At 40.6% G+C, this 25,106-nt stretch overlaps 1 protein-coding gene across 2 annotated transcripts; it reads right to left on the bottom strand.

The window, feature by feature from the left end:
- LOC139942135 (uncharacterized) lies at nt 1–25,106 on the bottom strand. 2 transcript variants are annotated; one of them, XM_071938857.1, is made up of 12 exons: nt 24,411–25,106; nt 10,568–10,691; nt 9,317–9,434; nt 7,938–8,063; nt 6,906–7,003; nt 6,737–6,793; nt 6,278–6,347; nt 5,529–5,573; nt 4,903–5,117; nt 3,352–3,408; nt 2,856–2,928; nt 1–2,252 (listed from the first exon to the last, which is right to left on the bottom strand). In XM_071938857.1, exons 2-12 carry the CDS (start codon nt 10,568–10,570, stop codon nt 1,801–1,803), a joined length of 1,314 nt encoding a protein of 437 aa, XP_071794958.1. In that variant the 5' UTR covers nt 10,571–10,691; nt 24,411–25,106; the 3' UTR covers nt 1–1,800. The 2 variants fall into 2 exon arrangements, with proteins under 2 accessions (XP_071794958.1, XP_071794957.1); XM_071938856.1 differs by having other exon boundaries at nt 10,535–10,691; nt 24,411–25,104.

Raw genomic sequence — 25,106 nt, 5'->3', positions numbered from 1 at the left:
TTTTCTTTTAGATTTTGACTTAGTCGGTTGTCATTTTCGCCCAAATGACGAAAACAGTTATCAAGGTGAAAGTATATATCTTCGATGCCAATCATGAGTACTAATGGTTGGCGTCGAAGATGTATACTTTTCCGTTGACTTCTTGTTTACGATCGATACAAACGTCATCTTGCCGCCATCTTAAACGCAAGTTTTCTTTTAGATTGTGACTTAGTCGGTTGTCATTTTCGCCCAAATGACGAAAACGGTTATTAAGGTGAAAGTATACATCTTCGATGCCAACCATCCGTTGACTTCTTGTTGACGATCGATACAAACGTCATCTTGCCGCCATCTTCTACGTCTTGCCATACAAGGCAACTTTTCCAGGCAATTTGGAGGCAAACAGCTGCAGTGCGTGCGACATTACCACTTCGGTAGCACACCACATGTAGTAATTTTTGTCAAACGCTGGCTTGCGATTCCCACGGAAATTGTGAGAACATTCAAATATGAATGGAATCTCTTTTTGGGAGATTTCCTGGAACTGGTTGCCTATAAATTGACTCAAATCCAACCTTATTTTTGCATATTATGTGTAGTTACCATCGAATGTATCGCTAACCGTAGTTTTCCCAACACTGGTTGGCAAAAACTCAGGCTGTGACGATGCAATATAACGGTCTATAGGTTTGCCCCCCCCCCCCCCCCACTTCGCCAGCTTTGATGTATCATCCCTACATCTTTTCTTCTGACTGCCTCTGGATCTTTGTCTATTTCTTGGTTGTCATTTTGTGGTTCTTCTTAACCATCTGTTGTCTGTATAGTGCCTCGTCTCTACATGCCTTGCAGCTTTTAATTTCATTGCGTAGACATTATGTCGTGTGTCTTTTAAATTTCTTTTTATATACAATAGTTGTTTTTATTGTGTGTGATTAATACAGAAATGGAAATCAAAATTTACAACAATACCCCACGTGCAATCTTAAAGCTATTTACAAATTATATACCTTCTCTGATTAACCAACATTTCAGACGTGTTTGATAAATTACCACAACACGCAAGACTAGGTAACATTAATATCTATCCTTGCGTCGAAAGATAATACAAGGTGTAAATTTGTCATAATTATCAAAATTCATCACCAACTACCCACATTTCACTACATGTTTTTTTTTACTGCCGTTGTGGCAGGAGATTATGTCCCCCATATGGCGAACTGTGTACAAACTTCTTCTGATAGCGCCCTCTATTGAATCATCCACCTTTAACCCATGTTAATTTCCCATACTGGGGCAGAATCCCAGACGGACAGAGTTTATGGGACACCGGCCAAGCCATCGTATACTGGCACATTTTCTTTGCAATTCCAAAGATGTGTTTTTGAACATGTATGCTGGAACATCACTGAAAGTGTGTAACATTAAACATCGGGACACATTCTTTGATGGGGGTGTTTGTTAAGATGATCTTCATCAAAAGGGAACGTGATGCACACAAGGGGAAATAAGTGTCAACAGCAAATTTCTCACATACACATTTTGGTTTAACGTCTATCAAAATGAAGGACACAAAATACAGTAGAAGTGTGACTCAATAACTAGACAACAATACTTAATCTTATCATTGTGAATTCAGCGGTTAGCTTGGCCGGATTCGAACCCACAACTTTGTGATTGTAAGTCATGTAGTCTGTAACCACTTGTTTTGCCCCTTCTTTTATATACCTTGGTGTGTACATGAATAGCTCCATTGTGAATGCAACTGAAGGGCTCTATGGTTCGTTGTAGAATGCACAAATGATTGCTCTTTTTAATATCTTAGGCGGGTGAAGTCGTCGTCTTAGTCCCTTTCTGCGCACCCTTCGTGTCTGGTCTGATCGCAGCCTCTTTTGTCGTCCTCTCCTTCAAGAGATGCAATACGAACAGGACCGCAGCACAGATTATACCTATTGACACCAGGCAGGCAGCCACAGCAATCCCCGCCGTCTTCGACGAAGACACCGCCTTCTCCCCCACGTGGTCTTTGGTCGTCGACCGTGTCGTCACATCTGGGAGGCGAGTTGTCTCCGTGTTACTCGTCGGTTGTTCGGCCATGGTGCCGGTCAGCACGTCCTCGGTCATTACAGTGGCATTTATTATGTTCAAGTTCCCGGGACTAGGTGTGGTCGGTTGTTTGACTGGTGGTGGCTTGGGGGTTACTTTCTTAGGAGGAGTGGGTGGTGCAAGGGTAGTCGGAAGATCCATGCAGATAGAGAAAGACGTCAGCGCACCTGTAGGTGAAAATTGGCAATTCAAAACGAAACAAAATGACAATTTTAAATTTGAGAAAGATTAGGCGGATAGTGCACAAGTTTTGGTTCGATTCATTATATTTAAAAAGCCCCATGTATTTGCCCCGCTTGCCCCCCAAATGTCATTGTACACGAGGGAGAGGAGGGTGTGTAGTTTGCGCCAATTAATCTGATTGTAATTGAAAGCCTACGTCGTAAACTAATGGCTTGACGCATACAGTGATGAAATGTATATGGAGCAAAGTTTGTGATAACTTTGTAGAGGCGAAGGGGCTGGGCAGCTTAGCAGAAGACGCGGTTATAAACAACAGAGGGCGGTGTTAGGGCCATGCAAGCAGGGGGCCGATTTCACAAAGAGCTAAGATTGATTTGAACTGCAAATCAAAGTGTGGTGTCACAATACAAATCACCATGGTGATACTAACAATTTGTCTTACGGTGGATTTCATTGCTTTGTGAAATCGACCCCAGAGCCGTACACAGGTCTGCATGCAACCACGCAGGCACCAACTTGTAGATGGAAGAAAAGTACCATGCCACCATGGAGTGTTCTTTAATGAACGATAGACGTATATTACTCACCGGTGGTCTGAAAGTTAAGCTCAACTTCTAATCCCTCATTGAAACCGCCATCTTGGACTACAAATGCTGAAATCTAAAGAGAGAGAACGACATTCCGTTATAATACATTGACATCTTTGGATGCAGTCTCTCGATCCGAATGACTGTGCTACGATGTCACCATCTTGGTCATGTTCCCTGTTTCCAACAAATGAATGCTAACATTCATTGGGCATCGCACCAGACTGTTATTACGTCCAGCCTCAGTTTGGTTACATGAGTTGGAATGGAGTATTAAATCAAGATGACCACAGAGTGATAAAGGTCTATCAAGGGCGATCTGTGCCCCGCTGCAGTTAGTTTGGGGTGGGGAGGGGGAACAGTTGGTAGGTTTGGAGCACCTTGGTCTGTAAAATATCTTTACAGTCATGTTTGTCAAATGCAATTTCTGCAATTAAAAGGTTCAGTTCAATACATTCTCTATAACTTAAATAAAAGACACACACAATTTACTTACCAGCAGTGTGTAAGACGTCCCAGTTGCCAAATCAAACAGCTCACTGTGAACCCTTCCCTTAAAATAGATGCAAAAAAGTGTTACAACTCACGTCTTCATCCCAAAAGAGTCTTTCTCAAAAAACAAATTTATCCAAATATATCAAATATTTATAAATAGGCCTACGAATATTATTTTGGGCATAATATACCTGTAACTAAACTATTAACTTTAAAAATCAAAAGTAGGCCTACGTTGTGAAGTTATGCCTACGCCAAAACCAAGCACTTCGATGATGGCATGGAAAACTGGTTTTGAACATTCTGTTTGCAATCAAGTTTTGTGTAGGCCTAACTACTCTAAAAATGTAATCGGTAAGAATTAACTATGATAAATTACTCTACAAATTTTGCAAATGACATATTATACTCTTGAAATCTTGCAAATAACATATTACGCTTTGTATGTTCTTCAGAATTAATTATTGTTTTCAGTCAGTTCTGTAGTTTTAGATTTGTCTTTAGATTTTGTCAGTTTGCATTAGAGTTATTATTACTATTATTTTGCAGTTCAAAGGCTGACATGCACAGTGCTTATTTCTACACACGAATATATTTAATACACAATTAAATACAAATCGACAAGAGCATAAAATCGAGAAACAATGGAAGGAGAAACAAAAGAAAAATAGTAAAATAAAGCAAACACGAGACACAATTTAACCACAATGCTAAAATTATGTTTGTCTCTTCTAAAAAATGAATAATTTCAAAATAAAAGTTAGAGTGGCAAATAATTAAAGGATACAGTTCAATATATGACCCGGGATTAATAATTCACAAATGTAGGCCCTATTATTTCAATTAAGGTTAAAATATACAAACAAATTAGTTGATTTGGGTGACAAAGAATGTTGCATAGAAAAAGGGCAAAATAGTTTTAAAACAATATAAAACCATCCAAATATTACAAGTATAAATTCAAGCAAACAATTTCAGAACAAAAAGCTGGACAAGCCAGCTACATTCTTTAACTCAAATTTAAGAAGTTATTAACACCAATGCAAATTTGTCTCATGCTGAAAAACTGCAAGAGAAAATTGCTACTTATCCAATTCTTATTTCCATAAGAACCTAATCAACTTATACACGAAAATAATAAAAACACTTGTTTGGTGTTTTCGTACAAATAAGTGAACGCCAAATTTAATGACATTTTCATAGATTGGTTGCATGAAATAGTTTTTGAAGTTAAGTGCACTGGACCCTAATGGTAATTACTCAAAATAGTTGTTAGCATAAAAACTTACTTGATAACGAGCAGTGGCTAGCTGTTGATAAAATAAAACATTGTGAGAAACGGCTCTCTCTGAAGTAAGGTAGTTTTTGGGAAAAATAAAGGTATATCCTCAAATAATTTAAAAAAAGACTTCGGGCATTCATTCTTTTTTATTTTATGCCGATGAATTGGGATACACCCAAAAAGAATCCTCGTCTTTGACTATAATTACCAGGGTTGGCATCACTTTAATAGCCTGGTATAAGAATACCGGAGCGTCCGGAACGAACTTACCCCTTCGGATATATCGGGCATTGCCGTTGTCACCTCCGGTAGGGTTCCGGCCGGAGCATCCGCTTGTGAATATTGCATCTTGTACGCCGTAACGAATCCTTGTATCTGTATGGGTGGTTCCCATGATACCTGGGCCTTGATTGTAGAGCTGTTTGCCTGCTTCCGGCAGAGGGCGTCTAGGCGAGGCTCGATGGGTGATCCAGCAAACTGTACCTCTGTTGAATTTGAAGTTGAAACATGACATTAGAAACTATTAAGTTTGGAGGAAAACATGCAGGAATTAAAGTGATTCCAAACGGGGTCTGTACATCGTGAACCACATGAAAGATAAACAACATGCCAAAACAACCCGATCCTCCACATTATAGTATGTGATTAATAACTTTTATTTATGTAATTTTTCGATTATTTGGGAAAATTTCATCAACAATTTAGATCATTGTCTTCAAGCTTAACTATTTGTAGATATTCGCGTATCTGTACGTTCTCTTACTTTAATATTCTGAGTTTATTCATGTAAAGAGAGGCCAGGTACTTCAATGATTCGGCGGTTAAATTAATAGGCCTGCTTCTCTGACCGCCCGTCTACATTGGCGCCCTCTGTTGATTATAATCGGCTAACTTACCAGCAGTTCGGCAAAATTCTTTGTCCCCTGTTGCCTGAAAGCAGTCTGCAAAACAACAAGTAAATCAAACAATTTAAATACATTTTATGGCTTTAATACCATCCTACACAAACATAAAGATCAAACAGAGTGTAATTTTTTTTAAATTGTATATAAGTAGAGGCACAGGAAGAAGGATGGTCCTCTATGGAAAGGACAAGCATTCACTAATACTACACCAAATTCATACAAAATTCACAGCAAAATTCACACTCCTGCACTTGAATTGATTCAAATCCTCAAATCAATAACACATAATACAAATAACACAACACGTTACCTATGTGAAGGGCAAAAGGTCATAGCAAGTTTACAATACCCGATTCAACTAGCCCTAAAATTCCCTGAGAAAAGGGATGGCTAAAATATAATACACATCGAGATCATTAGGACATGTAATCTCCGACAAGTAAACAATATTCAGAGCATAGAAAGTGGCATCAGGCTCCCTATAACACAGAGAAAAACACCAAAGTACATGTGCTCTCCCCCTTGCTCAAAGCTAAAACAGAAAAGAGGAAGGTCCGGCGGCTTTGCAGAAACAAACTTTAAATTGTTAAAGTAAAAAGTGAATGCACACAAATATTAGAAAGTTTCACCAGGCCAAGTGTAAGATTGAGGGCGCCCTGCATTCACTATAATAGTCTATTGTTAAAGAGTAGAAGACACATCATAAATAAAGTTCAGGAAATGTGGAGAAGTTTTCTCACCAGATGTACCGAATCCCTTCGCTACGACGACCAGAGACTTCGAGAGAGCTGTGCGGTTGACTACAAATATCTGGAAGTGAAAAATTAAAGCAAAAGTAAACTCCTAGAAACACAACGCATAGAAAACGAATTGAACTACAACACAATGTTGTTGTCCCCTTTTTTAAAAGGTGTATTCCCTCCACTTCCCGCTTATTTATCTCACTTTGAAGTATAAATAAAATATGCTTGATATGCTGTTACACAAAAAGGGGACAAGAATCCTCCGGTACATAAGTTATCCTCTCCCCCAGATCAGTACAAATAGTACTTTCCACATCTGCCCCAATATACGATTAAAACAGCTAGAAATTGTAACAAAAACGATGCATCGTTTTACGGGTACGAGGATCAAGACACTGGATGAGAGAGCGGGTCAATCACTCGTATGTCCCCGCAGAGCGTTCTCGTTTGACTCACCCTGAACTCGTACAGAAACCCGAAGTCCAATCCATTGAACACAAACTCCTCTGGCGTCTAAACAAAAAACAAAAAAGAAGCAAAATTAAAATAGCAAACATTGTATTGATGTTGAAAAAATATTTGGTCTCATCTCAGAAGATAATTTTGAGTATAAACTACAACTTACGACAACAGTTTCTGTGGTCTCAATTTGGCATAATTTGGGTGGCTGAAACGACGGCATTCGAACCACGCTGACTGCATAAGCGCCATCGACGCCAAGAGCTATGGAGAAAACAACACCACAATGAAAACAATAGTGTATTATGTAACAATGCTGCACACGTTGCATACTTTTAAGGTGATAAGCTGTTTTCCCTTTCTTCTTTCCCTGACTATACGAAAAGCTATGGCCCTCGTTGCCGTCCACATTCCGTGATTCTCTGCTCCATAATGGGTGCGTTCGATAAGCTTCCCTGGGTCGACCGCGCGGTGCTCACTCGGGGGAGCCCCTGACAAAAGCTAATCGAACGATCACACTCGCCCTCTCGTGGTGACGGCATACACCTCAGGTCACCCCCAAGTGACCCACTCCACAAGCAGGGCACTGGGGGCTGACCCGGGTGAGCTCCGTCAAAGCTATTCGAACGTAACGGGGCAGTCCGGGGTCGACCCAGGGAAGCTAAACGAACGCACCATATGGTGACTGACTGCTGCCTATTGTGCGGCAGGGAGTGTTTTCTTTTGTATTTATACCACACGGAAATTTTACCCGGTAACAAATATAAAGAGCACTTTGAGAGTTGTTGAAATTATAAAACATTGCTAGAAACTACCCCCTTTGACTGTAGTTTTAGAGAAATGGTGTTATTATGTTTTCAACCCAAATTTGAAATCTCAGAGAATTAAAGCTTTTATGCATGAACCCTTTCTCGAGAACTGAAAACTATGGAGTCTTTTCTGTCTTTTTTTTTTAGCAACTTCGATGACCAATTGAGCCAAATTGTTCCCATGTCTGTTATTTTATGGACACCAAGTGAGGATATTGGTCTAAGACAATTATTACCAAAAGTATAACCGGCCTTTAAACAACACAACCATTATGTTGCTCTGTGTTACCTTCTGCCACATACAAAAGGACATGCATATTCATGGTAATTGGTTTGACATAACATAATATATCATAGGCATGATTCATGTGAGTTATTTCGTTTATTACTTGGTGGTCTTGCCCACGTCACTTTGGCCGAGACGCTCCACAGTTGTCCCCCCGTGGCTGCGTCACTCCTGTCACCCCGGTTCACCGTGGACATCTCGACATTGATACTCGCTTCGTCCACGTCAGCTGAAGAAAAAAATACCACTCATACAAATGGTTAAAGGAACATTACAGAATTGTTATTTTGCTAACAAAACAGATGCTGGCAGTGTAAGCACTTTAAACAACCCTCTCACCAATTCTGTAATGTTCCTCTAAGAATGTATCATAATTTCTCAGGGAAAATATATTCGATTACAGAACTGATATGTTTGTAATTTTAAAAGTTGAATATTATCCAATATTACTCAGCAGGGATGCATTATGACAAAGTCACTTTAATTGGAAACATTTCGCTGGGTACTAGATGAAGCCAAGAATTTAGAGTTAGTCGTCATCTCAGTTGTCAATGACTCATACCATTATCGAAACTTTGCATGAACCATTACTATTATTTTTCTAGAACCAGGTTCCGGCTCCGGCTTACGGTTCCTGCTTAATATCCGGCTAAGACTATGGCCACGGCTCAGTGTCGTGAGGCTGTTAGCCTTCTGTAGGTAATTACTCAAAATAATTATCAGCATAAAACCTCACTTGGTAAGGAGTAATGGGGAGAGGTTGATGGTATAAAACACTGTGAGAAACGGCTCCCTCTGAAGTGACATAGTTTTCGAGAAAGAGATTTCCCCCGAGTTTGATTATGAGTCCTCAGATTTAGAATTTGAGGTCTCGAAATCAAGCATCTGAAAGCACACAACTTCGTATGTCAAGGGTGTTTTTTCTGCCATAGTTATCTCGCAACTCCGGCGACCAATCAAGCTCAAGTTTTCACAGGTTTGTTATTTTATGCATTTGTTGAGATACACCAAGAGTGAGAAAACTAGTCTTTAAAAATTACCAATAGTGTCCAGTGTATTTAAGGCCTGCATGGCTTAGACAGCTTCATAGAGCCGCTATCCCAAACAAAACATGTTCCGAAAAACAAATTGGCGCGATGAAATCGTACCAATGTGGGTTAAACAAATTTGGCACGAACCTTGTTGACAGGGGTGAGAGTGACGAGAGTTATCGATACGGCGCTCTGCCTATTTATGACCCTTTTCGAAAACACGGCATCGGCTTTGGATTCGGCTTCCAGGCTCTGTTATCTTGTCTGAAACCCCGAGCACGTACGCAAAGAACGAGCAATTAAATTGTCAAAACAACCGCGCGGGGCCAAGAGCCTGAGCCGAATCTGGAGCCGAGAAGCCTTGGTTTCGACAAGGGCCTATTGTAGCGAGGCTGGGGATATAATTTAATTTCATATCCCTTCAAAATCACGTCTTAGGGGTCGTACTCACGCGAGAACAGCCAGCATTTGGCGATAACCTGTTGTGCCCAGCATTGTGACGACCACAGCAGTACTAGTACAGAAATAACAGCAGATAACCTTTGCGCTAGGCTAACGTGTGGATACATCTAAAAAAAGAAAACAATTATTGGAAAATATAAAAAACATAAATTAAACCAAGTGTTTCAGGGGCTCCCAGGACAAGTTAAGTTTCGAAACGGGAAGGTTTATTGTGCAGGTATGAGCATGTGGTGTCCTTATACGTTATTTGAGAAAACTGCAACTGAAAATCAAAAAAATAACTTACACCTGATTTCATTTGTTACAACCAAAAATCAGGACATTGTTTTCACATACTGAAAATTGTGCATGGTTTGCTAGTTTCTCGACCAACGGATTCAGATTTCACAGTTTTGTTATTTGATGTCTATGGTTGATCACACAAAAGATGAACGCGTTTGTGACTATTTTGTAATCCATACCAATCCTGTATAATACTTAAATTAATGGGTAATAATTTTTTCTCGCATTTGCAGTGCATTTCTGACGGCATATCACGGGGTTCCCAAATTAAAAACAAATTTTCAGACTGAAAATAATTCATTTGTTTACCCAGCTCAGAACTCAACCAATCCTGTTTGTATATACCTTTAAAAGTGGTCATGGACTTGATCTCTTATCCACTGCCCTTGTCTAGACCAATCAAATACCCCTATATCATGTAGAGATAGTCAGTGATCTTATCGTTAGGGCCAGGAAGCCGAAATGTCACTGACTACACTTTGCAGAAGTTTTCCCGCCATTCCGGAAACAGAAATGGGTCTGTGTTAGGTCTACAGGGACGCGCCTTCTGACAGTGCATGACGTATCAAGTGGGAGGGTGGTGCCCTCATAAAAGTCATACGAAACGCTACCAATTTTCGTGTAGGCCTTCTTTATGGATCTTCAACCGAACAATATAATACGACTTTTCAATTGACTGCTTTTGCCGAAATGGGAAACTTTTTTTGGTTTTATAATTATGCATGTTTATGCATTTTATGAAGTGCTTTTAATGCTGTATCAATATACACTGGCCTTTATTCCTGACACAATCTAAACTCTTTTGGAGTATGCAGCATCGGCAACCATAGTCGTTGTATGTATGTATCGGCACTCAATGCAAAATCGAGGTTTTGCACTATAACGTGAAAGAGGGCGTGATATCTCAAAATCAATTCGCACTTACCATAAATTAAAATTAAAAGCTTATCTCACGAACCATGAAACTCCAAACACTGACTCAGACTACGAAGATCGACACCCGCCTCGTCTCATTATTCCATGGGGACCAGTTATCCTCCACGCCCCGCAAGATCACGGCTGCAGAAGCACGGTGGATGATTCTAGGACAAGAAAGAGCAACATCTGAAGTTAGGACTGCAATGATCTTCGTCATCAGGACTGACACAATGGTTTGTGTAGAAGTGTTTTGTTGATAAATAACACGTTGTGTGCGAACAGGGCGCCATCAACGTCAATCGTTGTTAAGCTCAATTTAACTTCACAAAGTTGGGTGCGACGTTCTTCTTATAGCCTGAACATCTGACGTTACACTTCGAGACTTGTGAATAACTGCCGGATACCTGCGTCGAGCGCCTGGCTGGATCATGCCAGATAAACCTTTGACCTCGCATCCGTTTCACATGGAGACTCGCAGTCAAACCAACCGTATATTGTACACATTACATAGTGACAATAACCCAATTACACAACATGCATGTGCAATGATGCAGTCGACCGAAAGTGCAAGCTGACAAACAACATCACTTTCGGACCAATCATAACACAGATACGGAAAGCTTACGTCACTGCACGTTTATCCAATGAAATCATTGGCCATGTAAGACCAGTGCCTAGACCAGTCTATGTTCTGCTTTGAAGCTTACAATCAGCCCATGGGCAGTGCAGCGACGACAACGTTGTAATCAGCCAAAGAACATTTTTCCAAATAATATGGTGGTTTAATAGTTGGGCCTATTTACAAGGGGAAATTGTGCTTGAATGCACGTATACACGGTCTGACAGTCAACGTCTGAGCTTGTGAATACATCCTAAAGGGTTATACACAGTTCACACAAAATGTACACAACTTCCGGGCGTTAAAAAGCACTTGAATTCGCGTATAGTTGCGCCCACAATTGGCGCCATTTTGTTTGCGAAATAGACAATTGTTACTAAAGTGCAGACTCAACACTTGAAACTCTTTACAGTAGACAAAACACACCCTAGGTCAACTTAATAAATCTTCCATAAATAGCAGATTTACTTGGTCATAGACCTTTCTTTTGTTGATAAACAAACCGCCTTGGTTGGCATGGTCGGCCGAATGTTAGTAAAACACTCAATCGTAAAAACAGATGTTTCAACAAAATTCAATATTTTCTGCAAAGTTTCAATTAAATAAAATACCTCTTATAATTAGTTGTTTTGTTTTAGAACAAAATCAACGAATTTGGTAACACTGTTACCGAAAAAAGCGATCTATTCTTGATTTGCACTTATGGCTTTCCATAGTTTTCCAATCTGGGTTGGCAAAAACTCGGGCTGTGACGTTGCAAAAGAAAGGTCTATTGCTCTGTGAGCTCGTTGTCAAAGTGGTGCCCTTAGCTCATGCCGTATGATGCGCATGCGGTTCAAATAAAACTGACGGTTTATAAAGATTCACTATACCATCATACTTGGGCGCTTTGGGCTATAAAAGAAAAAACGATTCAAAGTAAAAAGAAAACCGTACGTCAAAATTACAGTCCACTTAAAAAAATATTTCCACCAGATATAAATTTCAAAGCAAACGCGCATTTTTTGGGAGCCAAAAGTGCAACCCGAAAGCATTGTGCCTCATTGGATGCCACTCTAACTTTATGTTTGGTTCGAGTTCGAGCATCAACTTATGTCTTTGCCTCCCGAATACGCAACCGGTTATGCGTCTGTCTTTTTTCTTTTCTCCCCCTATTTTTGTGAGTAGCCTAACTAGTGTTTGAAGGCCGTAGATTGTTTTAATTCGCACTTTCCTACGAGATGCCCGAAAGGGTTTGGTGTGCCCAAATAAGTATACCACGTTGCCACACCAGCTTCAGGCCTTGTCAGGCATTACAGTAACAGGAAATGTCGTATTACCTGAACTGCATTGTGGAACATTGACGGCCTTATAAATCAATCAATCTCTTGATGACGTCATCGAATTGGGGCGCGTATCTTTGTGAACGAACGGGAGGTGGAAACTAAAATATACTCTCCCCCAATTAGGACTGATTTATGATTGGTTTGAAATGAAATAATTCACAAAGGAAGTGTACCATGTTTTGCTTATTGAGACCAAGCTTTGGGAAAACTATTGTCTCCTGTTTTGTTTTTACACAGTAAATCATAGGTTAAAAATCATAGGTTACTTCGAAATGAAAAGTTCCTCAAAATGTTTTATTTACCCACAGCTGTTTTTATTGCAATTAATTTTCAGAGTCATTACCAAAGGTATACAGACCCTTCAACTCCTAGAGAGCTTGGCTAGTCTATGACCGACCTTTAAAGGCTGATGGCCAATAAATTAAAACTCAATCGGAAAAGGAGACTTGATTTCCTTTTTGAACGTGGGAACATCGTTCTTCTCCAAAACAGCTGGCCAACATGCTACCTAATAATAATAATAATAACAACCGCATTTCTATAGCGCCTAACACCTCCAAAAGAAAGTCTCTAAGCGCTCAGAGGAACCAAAAGAATAATTAAGTATAAGATAATTTGAATAGATGTGTTTTGAGAAGAGTCTTGAAACTTGAGATCGCAGTGGCTTGTTTGATGTGTAGAGGGAGATTGTTCCATAAGTGAGGTGCAGCAAACTGAAAAAACTACGTTAAAGCACCGGTACAAAATTCTCTGCGAGTGGTCAGCCATTATTTTACACTAACCTCTTGATTTGATGTGGTAGTTAACTTTCTCATTTTTTAATGACCGGTGTCAAATCTTTCCTGCCGTGAAATACCCTGACATGTATACAAGGGTGGATTTCACAAAGAGTTAAGACTAGTCTTATTTCGAGTTAGGAAGAGTTACCTGTCCTATATGACTAGCCTTAAGTTTTTAAAAACTCCTGTAAAGAGACCTGGGACTAGTCTAGTTAGGACTATCCTTGTCAAAATCGACCCAGGGTCTCTATGAAAACAAAAGTTGGCAAGGTCTGCAGACAAGATTGAATAACGGTTACAATTTTTCCGGAAGCTTTGTGTGTGTTCTTGAGACGGTGACAATTTCTTAATTCCAAACAGGAATTACAAGTAATTATGAAAAATTAACATAGGAAGAAAGACAAATGTTCTTGAGGTCACTTAGCGTGTCGTGGCCGAGAGGTCAGGAACATTGGGCTTTAAGCTCTGGTGTTTCTGATCAGCAGAGTGTGGGTTCGAGTCCCGGTCTTGGCTAAAGCTCTGGTGTATCTGATCAGCAGAGTGTGGGTCCGAGTCCCAGTCTTGACTCGAGCTCTGGTGTTTCTGATTAGCAGAGTGTGGGTTCGAGTCCCAGTCTTGACTCGAGCTCTGGTGTTTCTGATAAGCAGAGTGTGGGTTCGAGTCCCAGTCTTGACTCGAGCTCTGGTGTTTCTGATAAGCAGAGTGTGGGTTCGAGTCCCAGTCTTGACTCGAGCTCAGGTGTTTCTGGTAAGCAGAGTGTGGGTTCGAGTCTCGATCTTGACTCAAGCTCTGGTGTTTCTGATAAGCAGAGTGTGGGTTCGAGTCCCAGTCTTGACTCGAGCTCTGGTGTTTCTGATAAGCAGAGTGTGGGTTCGAGTCCCAGTCTTGACTCGAGCTCTGGTGTTTCTGATCAGCAGAGTGTGGGTTCGAGTCCCAGTCTTGACTCGAGCTCTGGTGTTTCTGATCAGCAGAGTGTGGGTTCGAGTCCCAGTCTTGACTCAGGCTCTGGTGTTTCTGATCAGTAGAGTGTGGGTTCGAGTCCCAGTCTTGACTCGAGCTCTGGTGTTTCTGATCAGTAGAGTGTGGGTTCGAGTCCCAGTCTTGACTCGAGCTCTGGTGTTTCTGATAAGCAGAGTGTGGGTTCGAGTCCCAGTCTTGACTCGAGCTCTGGTGTTTCTGATTAGCAGAGTGTGGGTTCGAGTCCCAGTCTTGACTCGAGCTCTGGTGTTTCTGATAAGCAGAGTGTGGGTTCGAGTCCCAGTCTTGACTCGAGCTCTGGTGTTTCTGATAAGCAGAGTGTGGGTTCGAGTCCCAGTCTTGACTCGAGCTCTGGTGTTTCTGATCAGCAGAGTGTGGGTTCGAGTCCCAGTCTTGACTCGAGCTCTGGTGTTTCTGATCAGCAGAGTGTGGGTTCGAGTCCCAGTCTTGACTCAGGCTCTGGTGTTTCTGATCAGTAGAGTGTGGGTTCGAGTCCCAGTCTTGACTCGAGCTCTGGTGTTTCTGATCAGTAGAGTGTGGGTTCGAGTCCCAGTCTTGACTCGAGCTCTGGTGTTTCTGATAAGCAGAGTGTGGGTTCGAGTCCCAGTCTTGACTCGAGCTCTGGTGTTTCTGATTAGCAGAGTGTGGGTTCGAGTCCCAGTCTTGACTCGAGCTCTGGTGTTTCTGATAAGCAGAGTGTGGGTTCGAGTCCCAGTCTTGACTCGAGCTCTGGTGTTTCTGATAAGCAGAGTGTGGGTTCGAGTCCCAGTCTTGACTCGAGCTCAGGTGTTTCTGGTAAGCAGAGTGTGGGTTCGAGTCTCGATCTTGACTCAAGCTCTGGTGTTTCTGATAAGCAGAGTGTGGGTTCGAGTCCCAGTCTTGACTCGAGCTCTGGTGTTTCTGATCAGCAGAGTGTGGGTTCGAGTCCCAGTCTTGACTCGAGCTCTGGTGTTTCTGATAAGCAGAGTGTGGGTTCGAGTCCCAGTCTTGACTCGAGCTCTGGTGTTTCTGATCAGCAGAGTGTGGGTTCGAGTCCCAGTCTTGACTCGAGCTCTGGTGTTTCTGATCAGCAGAGTGTGGGTTCGAGTCCCAGTCTTGACTCAGGCTCTGGTGTTTCTGATCAGTAGAGTGTGGGTTCGAGTCCCAGTCTTGACTCAGGCTCTGGTGTTTCTGATCAGTAGAGTGTGGGTTCGAGTCCCAGTCTTGACTCGAGCTCTGGTGTTTCTGATCAGTAGAGTGTGGGTTCGAGTCCCAGTCTTGACTCGAGCTCTGGTGTTTCTGATAAGCAGAGTGTGGGTTCGAGTCCCAGTCTTGACTCAGGCTCTGGTGTTTTTGATCAGCAGAGCGGGGTTCAAGCCCCAGTCGTGGCACTCGTATCCTGAAGCAAGATACTTTGCCACAATAGTAAGTCCTATATTATGTCATGATGAACTATTGGTAGTAAATATCCAAAAATCAAGAACACAGTTATTGTGAAAGAGTATGGGGTTAACCCCAGTGTTCCTGGTTCACATGGCAAGCACAATTGTTTACAGCTCTCCTCAGGCTTGCAAACTACTGTGATTAAGTTCACTTATCCGGCATCATTGGTTTCATTACCAGAAATATTATAATAATAACAATAATTACCACACTAGAATATTTTATTAGAAAATTGACACTTGTACCGAAACTAAACGTTCATAAGCAATTGCCAATCCCTTTTGTTATTTTTTTCTTCTTCTTAAATGTTTCCCGATCACTGTCATTGTATACAGGGACAAAGCATAAAGTAGTAATGAACAAAGTCTTTGTCTTCGTGGTTGATGGATACAGAATTGATTGATAAACAAATACTCTAGAATAAACGCAATCTTCTTAAAGAAAATGATTATCTCCTTCTCCCAATATAATTTGTTTTGACTTTCCTTCCCCATTTTGCCTTCAGATGGATATTGACTCAGTCTCCCCTGGTGTCCGTGGATCATGGCTTAGTCAGCGTGACAACGCGCCTCAGGGGACCCGTCAATCCGGCAGAGTGCCAGGCTAAACGGAGCAGCCAGGGGAATCCCCACAAACCAAGATAATCGCCCATTACGAAAATTATCATCCTGTTATCTTTGGGTGAAGATTTCCCCTATTATGTTGGTTAGGTGAAGACTTGATCTATGCCCGGCGGTGTTTCAATGCCGGCTTTCAATCTACGTTAAAGGGAAGGTATACGTTTGGTAAATGTCAAAGACCAGTCTTCTTACTTGGTGTATCCCATCATAACCATAAAATAACAAGCCTGTAAAAATTTGGGCTCAATTGGTCATCGAAGTTGCGAGAAAATGGTGAAAGAAAAAACACCCTTGTTGGACGAATTTGTGTGCTTTCAGATAAGAATAAAAGACTTCTAGCAGAAGTCTTTTATTATTTTAATGAGAAATTACCTTTTTCTACGTTACTTCAGAAGGAGTCGTTTCCCACAATGTTTTAAACTATCAACAGCTCTCCCATGCTCGTTACCAAGTCAGTTTTTCTTTTATAAGTTATTTACTTATTTTCATAAATTTGTCCCGAAGCAATACCAAACTCTAACCCTTCAGTAACACCTCTTACCCGAGTTTCGTGACAATTAATTAAGTTTAAAGACACTGACCAATATTGGTAGTTACTCAAAATAATTGTTAGTGTAGAGACACGGTAAAGATCCCTACATTAGCATAACAAACTCACTTGGTTTCGAGCAATGGAGAGCTGTTAATAGTATAAAACAGAGTGAGAAACGGCTCCCTCTAAAGTAACGTAGTTTTTGAGAAAGAGGTATTCTTACTCAAATAATAAAAGACTTCAGCTGAAGCCTTTCATTATGCAGATGAAAGCACACAAAGCAATGCAACAAGCGTGTCGTTCATTATTCTCCTGCAAATGATGACAAATTGAGCCCAAACTTTCACAGGTTACAGGTTTGTTATTTTATGCATATGTTGGGGTACACCAAATGAAAATACTGGTCTTTGCCAAATCAAACGTGTCCAGTGCCTTTAAACCCGTTGAAAACAGTCTTTTGGAAGAAAGAAGGCGTTGGTTTATACATTGGAACTTAAAGGAACACGTTGCCTTGGATCGGACGAGTTGGTCTATGAGGCGTTTGAAACCGTTTGTTATGAAATGCATATGGTTAGAAAGATGTTTTAAAAGTAGAATATAATGATCCACACAAGTATCACTCGAAACTGCACGGTTTTCCTTTGACGTGGCGAACTATCACGGTCGGCCATTTATGGGAGTCAAAATTTTGACTCCCATAAATGGCCGACTGTGTTAGTCGACAGGGTAAAAAGAAAACCACGCAATTTCGATGCATATTTGTGTAGATCATTGTATTCTACTTTAACAATATCTTTCTAACCGTATACATTTTACAACAAACGGTTACAGAACGATTTTCAAAGACCAACTCGACCGATCCAAGGCAACGTGTTCCTTTAACAATATTAACAAACGCGGGAGTACTGCACTGTAACATCATCGCACAGTTAGGCTTGGTTCGTCATCTGTAACCAATTTATGCCCGAGTTAAAGATTCGCCTCGGTGGCCAAGATCAACCAACACCTAATCATAAACGGCATATTGTCTGAGAAATAATATTAAATACTGAGACCGTTTGTTTAATATCCAAGCAAGGGGGTCAAGCTTTGTTAGGTCGAGTCAAAGGACTATGCCGCTGGGTAAACAAGATCCATTAAACATGTTTTAAGATGATGAAATATCTTCTGTAATACAGGAATAAACTTTGGGTTCACATGATTTTGTTTTCAAGATGGTTGCTGCATATTTTTCAAGGCTTACCCTAAAAGGAACAGTATGACTAATAAGAGCACTGGACTCAAGCTCTAGTGTTTCTGTTAAGCACAGCGGCGGGGTAGCGTCCCGGTCGTGACATTTGTGTCCTCAAGCTAGACATTTAACCATTATTGATACGTCCTTCGGCTGGGACGTAAAGCCGTTGGTCCCGTGTGTTGCATAACGCACGTAACCAAATCACGTGCACTTATTGAAAAGAGAAGGGGTTCAGCCCGGTGTTCCTGGTTTGATTGGCTGCATTATTGTGAAACAGCACCTTGTAAAACACATGGTGCTCTGTAAAGGAATTGGTCCCATACTTCAACACAATACCCTGTCGGAAAATACTGATTGTTGAAGCGCCTTGATCGTCACTGCATGGCAGATAATATGAGCGATATCAAGAAGCCATTAATGTTGATATTATTGTTCTGAATAGGTTGCTAGTGGTAACCAGATTAGGCTGTCGTTTTATTGTATCTGCAACACGAATTAGAGAGTGCGTATTCTTGTGGTTATAGAGTAATTGTTGTTGCTGTTTATATAAGTTTCCCTTCTCTGTTGTTGTTGTTGTTGTACGTGAGTCTAAAGAGTGTGTCTGATTTTATGTAAACATAAAAAGGTGCTAAAAACAGTCCAGGGAGTTTCCAACTTCCTGTTATTTTGTCATTTACGGTTTTTTCCTGTTTGGATTGCAGTATCCATAAAACGCAGCACGCCATTAAGATATATGGTGGAAACATTACTTATAGAGCACTAACGCCCAAGCCAAACAGTGAATATTAGCCTTTTTGAGGTATGCTTTCTGCTCTACCGGCCACGCTTCGAATTGATGATACCCAAGCCTACATTCGTATGGACTGTGAAAGGGGTAACCCTGTTTCAGCCCTAGGAGTAGGTGGCAACGGCCTCTGGAAAAGTTAATTGTAGCCCACACCTTGAAGTGGCTTTCAGGCCTTGTGTGTCAGGCGACTTGCATAAAAAAAAAATGGCGGACACTATAGGTTTGGTCTGAGTGTATACAGAAAAATTTACCCAAAATGTGTTCACCACATCTCAAAATGGCCAATACCATAATGATGTGAGTCCCACAGAATGCCACTCTGGCATACCGAGTTTGTATTTTTTTTTTTCACAATTGAATCAAAAGCATTGCATAAAATTTTGCTCAATTATTTTTTTAGACTTTCGAAAGGTTTCTTAAATTGCTCACTGACTCGTAAAGAAAAACATTAAATCTTCTTTATGCTATTATGTGACCTTATTTCTGTTTCCTTAACTGGGCAACATAAATAAGCTTTATGTAACAAAAAAAGCATTGACTTCCTCAGTTCGCTTACTTCTTATGGTTAGGAGATTTCACTCTCGGGTCGCGTTGTGTGCATACTCTAATGCATTTTATTAAATTTAGAATTCATGTTTTATATGGACACACTTCAAAAATAGTATACAGGATTTGTAAGGATATACCAAATTAAAAAAACATCCTACGGACGTTTATACAAGAACCATTCTCTTTGTGAAATATATATCCCTCCGGAAATGAAGTCATTTTTAGGAAAGCTGTATTCGAAATCCAAAAAACTGAAATCCGAATAAACCCACCGCAACAGCTAATTTCGGTTGTTACAACCACAAAGGACAGTGTGTTTTCACATGTTGAAAATTATGCATGGTTTTCCACTACGTTCTCCTTACTCAAACAGCAGAATTAGCCAACATTTTCATAGGTTTGTTACGTCATGAATACGGATGATCACACAAAACATGAAAACTGCAAGACCCGTGTACATCCCGATATGTGGAGATTGTGCAGTAAATCACCAGAACCAGAACCAGAACCAGAACCAGAACCAGAACCAGAACCAGAACCAGAACCAGAACCAGAACCAGAACCAGAACCAGAACCAGAACCAGAACCAGAACCAGAACCAGAACCAGAACACTGTCCGCGATTACAAATCCGGTTTAACACATTGAAATTCAAAATGGCCGCGAATTTCTAAAACATATTATAATTTTGATGACGGCAAACCAACCATACATAAAAGACATTACATCAAACTGTTCTAAACATAAACGAATATTCGTTCACAATTTATTGGCTACGTTAGTAATGACAGTTGGCAGATGCATTAATATTGTTCACGGCATATTGTTGTTCTATAATTAATACCAGTGGGTTTATTTTTAACTTGTGTAAAACCACTAATGTTTCCTGACCATAAAAAATACCAAGAATGTTTTTGTCGATTGAGTTGACACGATTTATTTTAAAACTCATTGACCTCGAGTCAACTTTATCCTTCCTCGTATGTTTCTTATAAGTGGTTAAAGCTTTTAATGCACTTGGTAATTGCCGCCAAATTGGTCGTTGAAACCAGGGTTGACACGGCGTGCATTCGGCACATTACTGGTGGGGGATTTAAGCGATAGTTAACGGCATCACATGAATAAGAACACCACCCCGATGGTGATAATCATGCAGAGTGATGTTTGAACATTTTCTCCCGAAGACGAGCAGAGTAGGCCTATACTGTTCGAAACGTCGAGACCAAAACCTACTCTTTTCAGAGCCAACACCCCACTCCATCATGATTTAAAGGGAAGGTACACGTTTGGTAACTGTCAAAGACCAGTGTTCTTCTTGGTGTATCTCAACATATGCATAAAATAACAAACCGGTGGAAATTTGAGCTCAATCGGTCGTCAGAGTTGCGAGATAATAATGGAAGAAAAAACACCTTTGTCACACGAAGTTGTGTGCTTTTAGATGCTTGATTACGAGACCTCAAATTCTAAATCTGAGGTCTCAAAATCAAATTCGTGGAAAATTACTTCTTTCTCGAAAACTATGTCACTTCAGAGGGAGCCCTTTCTCAAAATGTTTTATATTATCGTAAGTTGACTATTTTTTTCTTCAGACAACGTTGCTTTGAAATGGGCTCTGTCGGGCAAAAAAAAGAAGAAGCTCGATATTGGAATAGGCTTGTAAAGCGGCCCTGTCTCTATAGGTGTTTTTGCAATGGTTTCACACATGTGTCTATGGGTAAAAATTGTTTTACGTCTTTGTTACTAACTAAAAAGAAGTTAACATTTCTTTTCTTAAAGTCCATCAGAGACTTAATTTCACTCTCTCTACAAAATACATTCATCACACAAAACCAAACACTCAGTAGTTAAAGCTAAAATGGCATCCTGAGTTCAGTTATACTTTTGTTTTGTAAATGGGCTAATCTATTCTGGTAAAATGAAATCCAATCTATTTTGCAACATGATGGCATAATTCGAGGAAGGAAACCGTTTAGTACAATGGAAGTGAAAATAAACTGACAACATAGCAATGTTGGCCAGCACCGGTAGTAACGAGCAGCGTGGTTGCCGATGATAATAAAAACAAAACAATGTGTTTCAACTGCAGGAAGAATCAGTGAGAATGCTTATTTTAAACTGTTGGACTCTGACACGAAACAAGAGATACATTTATTGTTTGTTTTACAAATGGTCACATTCCAAGTAAATGTTGCGCTTTGTATCGTACACTGTATTCAAATTCTGGCCATTAATTGGTTTTTGTGTTTAAGTACAGCCATTGGCTAGAGCTAAATCACGTCAAAACATTGCAATACTTGTAGTTAACGGCACCATAATGACTACACACAAAGAGCGCGAACATGTTTTGTTTTTTGAAGAAAATTTTGTGACTAAAATGAAACATGTATGACGGCCGCGCCTTCAACAACACTTGCACAATAATAAATTCGTAAATGGGTTTTGGGACAAGGTGATTGGCTTATAGCAAAGCTACAGCTGTAGTATACTTTCATTCACTCTTTGTAAGCAAGAAATCAAAATGGCCGTCTCAACGCGTCCAATCTTGACCAGCAGTGATTTTATTTTTAAGTCGCTTAGTCAGTAACCGCTGGGCATTAAAGTCTTTATCTAATCCACGTAACGGTCAACATGGCGTAATCTTTCTACCCTGATTCCTTTCGGAAACGCCCCTCGGCGTTTTGGGGGAAATCAAAGATAATATGATAGATTTCCGCGGTCACAACGCAACTCAGGCCTTGTCCGAATGGGCGGCTACAGCTACGGCTATGGCTAGATTTCCGCGTCATCATGCGTTGATGTATAGGACGTCCTTATGCAACACCCTTACCAACAGCCGTAGCCATAGCTGTATACACCCTCAAGCTATTTCCGATTCAGTGCTTCTGAGTCCGGGCCGTATTCCATAAAGCATGTAAACGGAATGAGAATGCTAAGCACAGAAACAGGGTACCAGCCAACATTGTATTAAGTTTATGCTGTTGTGACTGGTGCTCCACTATGAGACCTACTCCTTTTACAATGACACCATGTATTAAATGATTTACAAGGTGCTGTGGCGCAATATGCCGCCAATCAAACCAGCAACACAGGGGAGAACCCCTTCTCTTTTTGATAAGTGCACTGGGTTCCTTTACGTGCGCTACACAACACACGGGACCAACGGCTGTATACGTCCCGTCCGAAGGACGAACTACTTGCAAGAGTGATTAGCATCAGACACGTACATCTCCAATGGCGGTCTTTGTGACATCAACGCTTCAATGCCAAAAGTTGTCAAAGATTGACTTAGATAAATCTAAAGGTTAATTGAGAAACTTTGAACGTGGCTTTGTTTTGTGTAGTTCTGTGAATCATTGCAATGGGTTTCGAGAGATGTGACAAGGTCATTGAATTCACAGAGGAAATAGTGGTTTGGAATGGGATCCACATGTGACACATTCAGCTATCAGGCCAAGAGATCATCGATCGTGTCTTTCCTTCTACAAAAAAACACACGCGGCATATTCTTCACCCCACCCCATCTACAAGTTAACATACACATTGCGTGTCAGAGATGTAAAACTCAGAACCGTCTTCATACTGAGTTTCTGATTGGTTTTGCACATAATTAGCTACACTTGGGTCCGTCCCACCCTTTTAAAGCCATTGGACACTTTCGGAACAGAAAACAAATTAAAAGTTCACAGATTTACAAATAACGTACAGGGTTTACAGAAGGTAATGGTGAAAAACTTGTCTTGAAATATTATTCCATGAAATGCTTTACTTTTTGAGAAAACATTAAAACAATATCTATTCTCGATATCGAGAATTACGGATTTATTTTAAACACATGTCATGACACGGCGAAACGTGCGGAAACAAGGGTGGGTTTTCCAGTTTTTTTCCCCCGACTCCGATGACCAATTGAGCCTAAATTTTCACAGGTTTTTTATTTTACATATAAGTTGTGGTACACGAAGTGTGGGCCTTGGACAATACTGTTAACCGAAAGTGTCCAATGGCTTTAAAGTACAAAGTTTCAATCTGAACACATGCTCATTAAACACACCATTGCCACACCCAGAGAGGGGGGGGGGGGAGGAGATAGTGCATGCCACTATGTTTTTGTACATTTTAGATGTTTTTCAGAGCAATTTTTTCACCAAAATTACCTAAACAGGTTGTCTAAACGCAAATATTCCTTCTTTCCAAGCGCCATCTGCCTGTGGAACAACCTGCCATCATCAGCTGTGACCCGCCCAAACCATGGAGCATTTTAGGAGCAGGCCGAGTCCACTGACCCTATACGTTAGGACAGATGGGTGGCGTTTTTTACTTGCACTTTTTCCCACTTGTAAATAGAGGATGTCGTGTTCCTGAACACGCACTTTGTACCTTACAAAACGACTGTACTCTACTAAAAGAGGAATGTACTTCACCGTATAGATAAATAAATAGATATTTCAATAACGTGGGTGTGGAGCCACTCTATTTTTCACAGTTGTAAAGATGCCTCACTTGATTATTTAAAAACTAACTATGATAAACTGGCGCTTGCAAACAAACTAAAGAACTTTAGGCTTATGCTACTGTGTGCGCCTTGATTATACTTTATAAGAAAATTGTGTTTTTTAAGACCAACCGTCAAGTCCTACAATAACGGAATGTTAATTAAATAATTTTACCATTCTCGATTTGGGAATTCCCAACACAGCATACCTTTAATAGCAGTTATTATTTTTGCTGACATGCTTGGCATTTTTATACAAACTCAACTTTCACAATTTTTAATTAGAATCAACTCCGTTTGTTAAAAAACAAAATCAACACAATTTCCTTATTTTGCAATTCAGTTGGCCTCAATGTAACGGGGGACATGTCAAGTATATTTCTTCAGAAGATCTTCCCATTCCAAGCGCTTCTCACATTTCCCTTGTTTCATTTCTGCCATCTTCTATCGATCTCTATATAAGTGGTCCCTCTACCCGCTCCCTTAAGACAGTCAGTGAAAAAAAAAACAGATCCACGAGATTCAAAATCACTAGTTTGCTTACCTGCTCGATGTACAGAGGGCTCGATAAAAACCGCTTTAGATTGGCAGGCTGGGTTGGACTTTGAAGAGAGAGACACCGGCTGGGGACTCTAGCGCGCTCGATCCCAGTGAGTAATAACAAATGGTCGGGGCAGAGGAAATTCGAACCCCGGTATGAAGGCAATCTGCTGAGGCTGCTTTTGGTACATCCAGTGCGTGTGTTGCCGATCGCATGACAGCTGTATACTCGGTGTACTGTGTTTAGAGCCCTGTCCAAGCACGCCACACAATCCTTTAGTAGCCAATCATCCCGAAAGCTTTCCGTACGTAATCCCGAAGTCTAGGTAGTGGCTACTGCCCAGTGCAGGAAGACGACTGCCAGAGTCTCAAATGTAATTTTATGCAAGCTTTTTGGTGTAATTAGTCAAGGACTGGATGCTGGAAGAGAGGATTTTGTTTCTGTGCCGAAAGTAATTTTTTTTAAAGACTACTCGACCTATGCTTCGTTGATGCGAAATGAAATTATATAGCTTTGCGTATCTGTAATTTGAAACCCCACGCTTCGTGATGAAGAAGGTAAAATAGAAGATGAGATGAAAAACGTTCTGCAGCAAGAATACTATTTTGCCACAGCGTTTTAACCCTTAGTTTTGCAACCTCTGACACAATGCGTCAAAATAATGTTACGAACTGTGTACACCAATTTGACATTCGTAGG

This window comes from Asterias amurensis, chromosome 9, assembly GCF_032118995.1.
Source record: "Asterias amurensis chromosome 9, ASM3211899v1".
Classification (NCBI taxonomy): domain Eukaryota; kingdom Metazoa; phylum Echinodermata; class Asteroidea; order Forcipulatida; family Asteriidae; genus Asterias; species Asterias amurensis.
This window is presented reverse-complemented; position numbering and strand designations above follow the sequence as displayed.

Coding starts and splice junctions, on each gene's coding strand:
- LOC139942135 (XM_071938857.1), bottom strand. Junction 8,064..9,316: donor CAAATGCTGGCTGTTCTCGC/GTGAGTACGACC, acceptor TTTTTTCTTCAG/CTGACGTGGACGAAGCGAGT. Junction 2,253..2,855: donor GCTTAACTTTCAGACCACCG/GTGAGTAATATA, acceptor TTTCACCTACAG/GTGCGCTGACGTCTTTCTCT.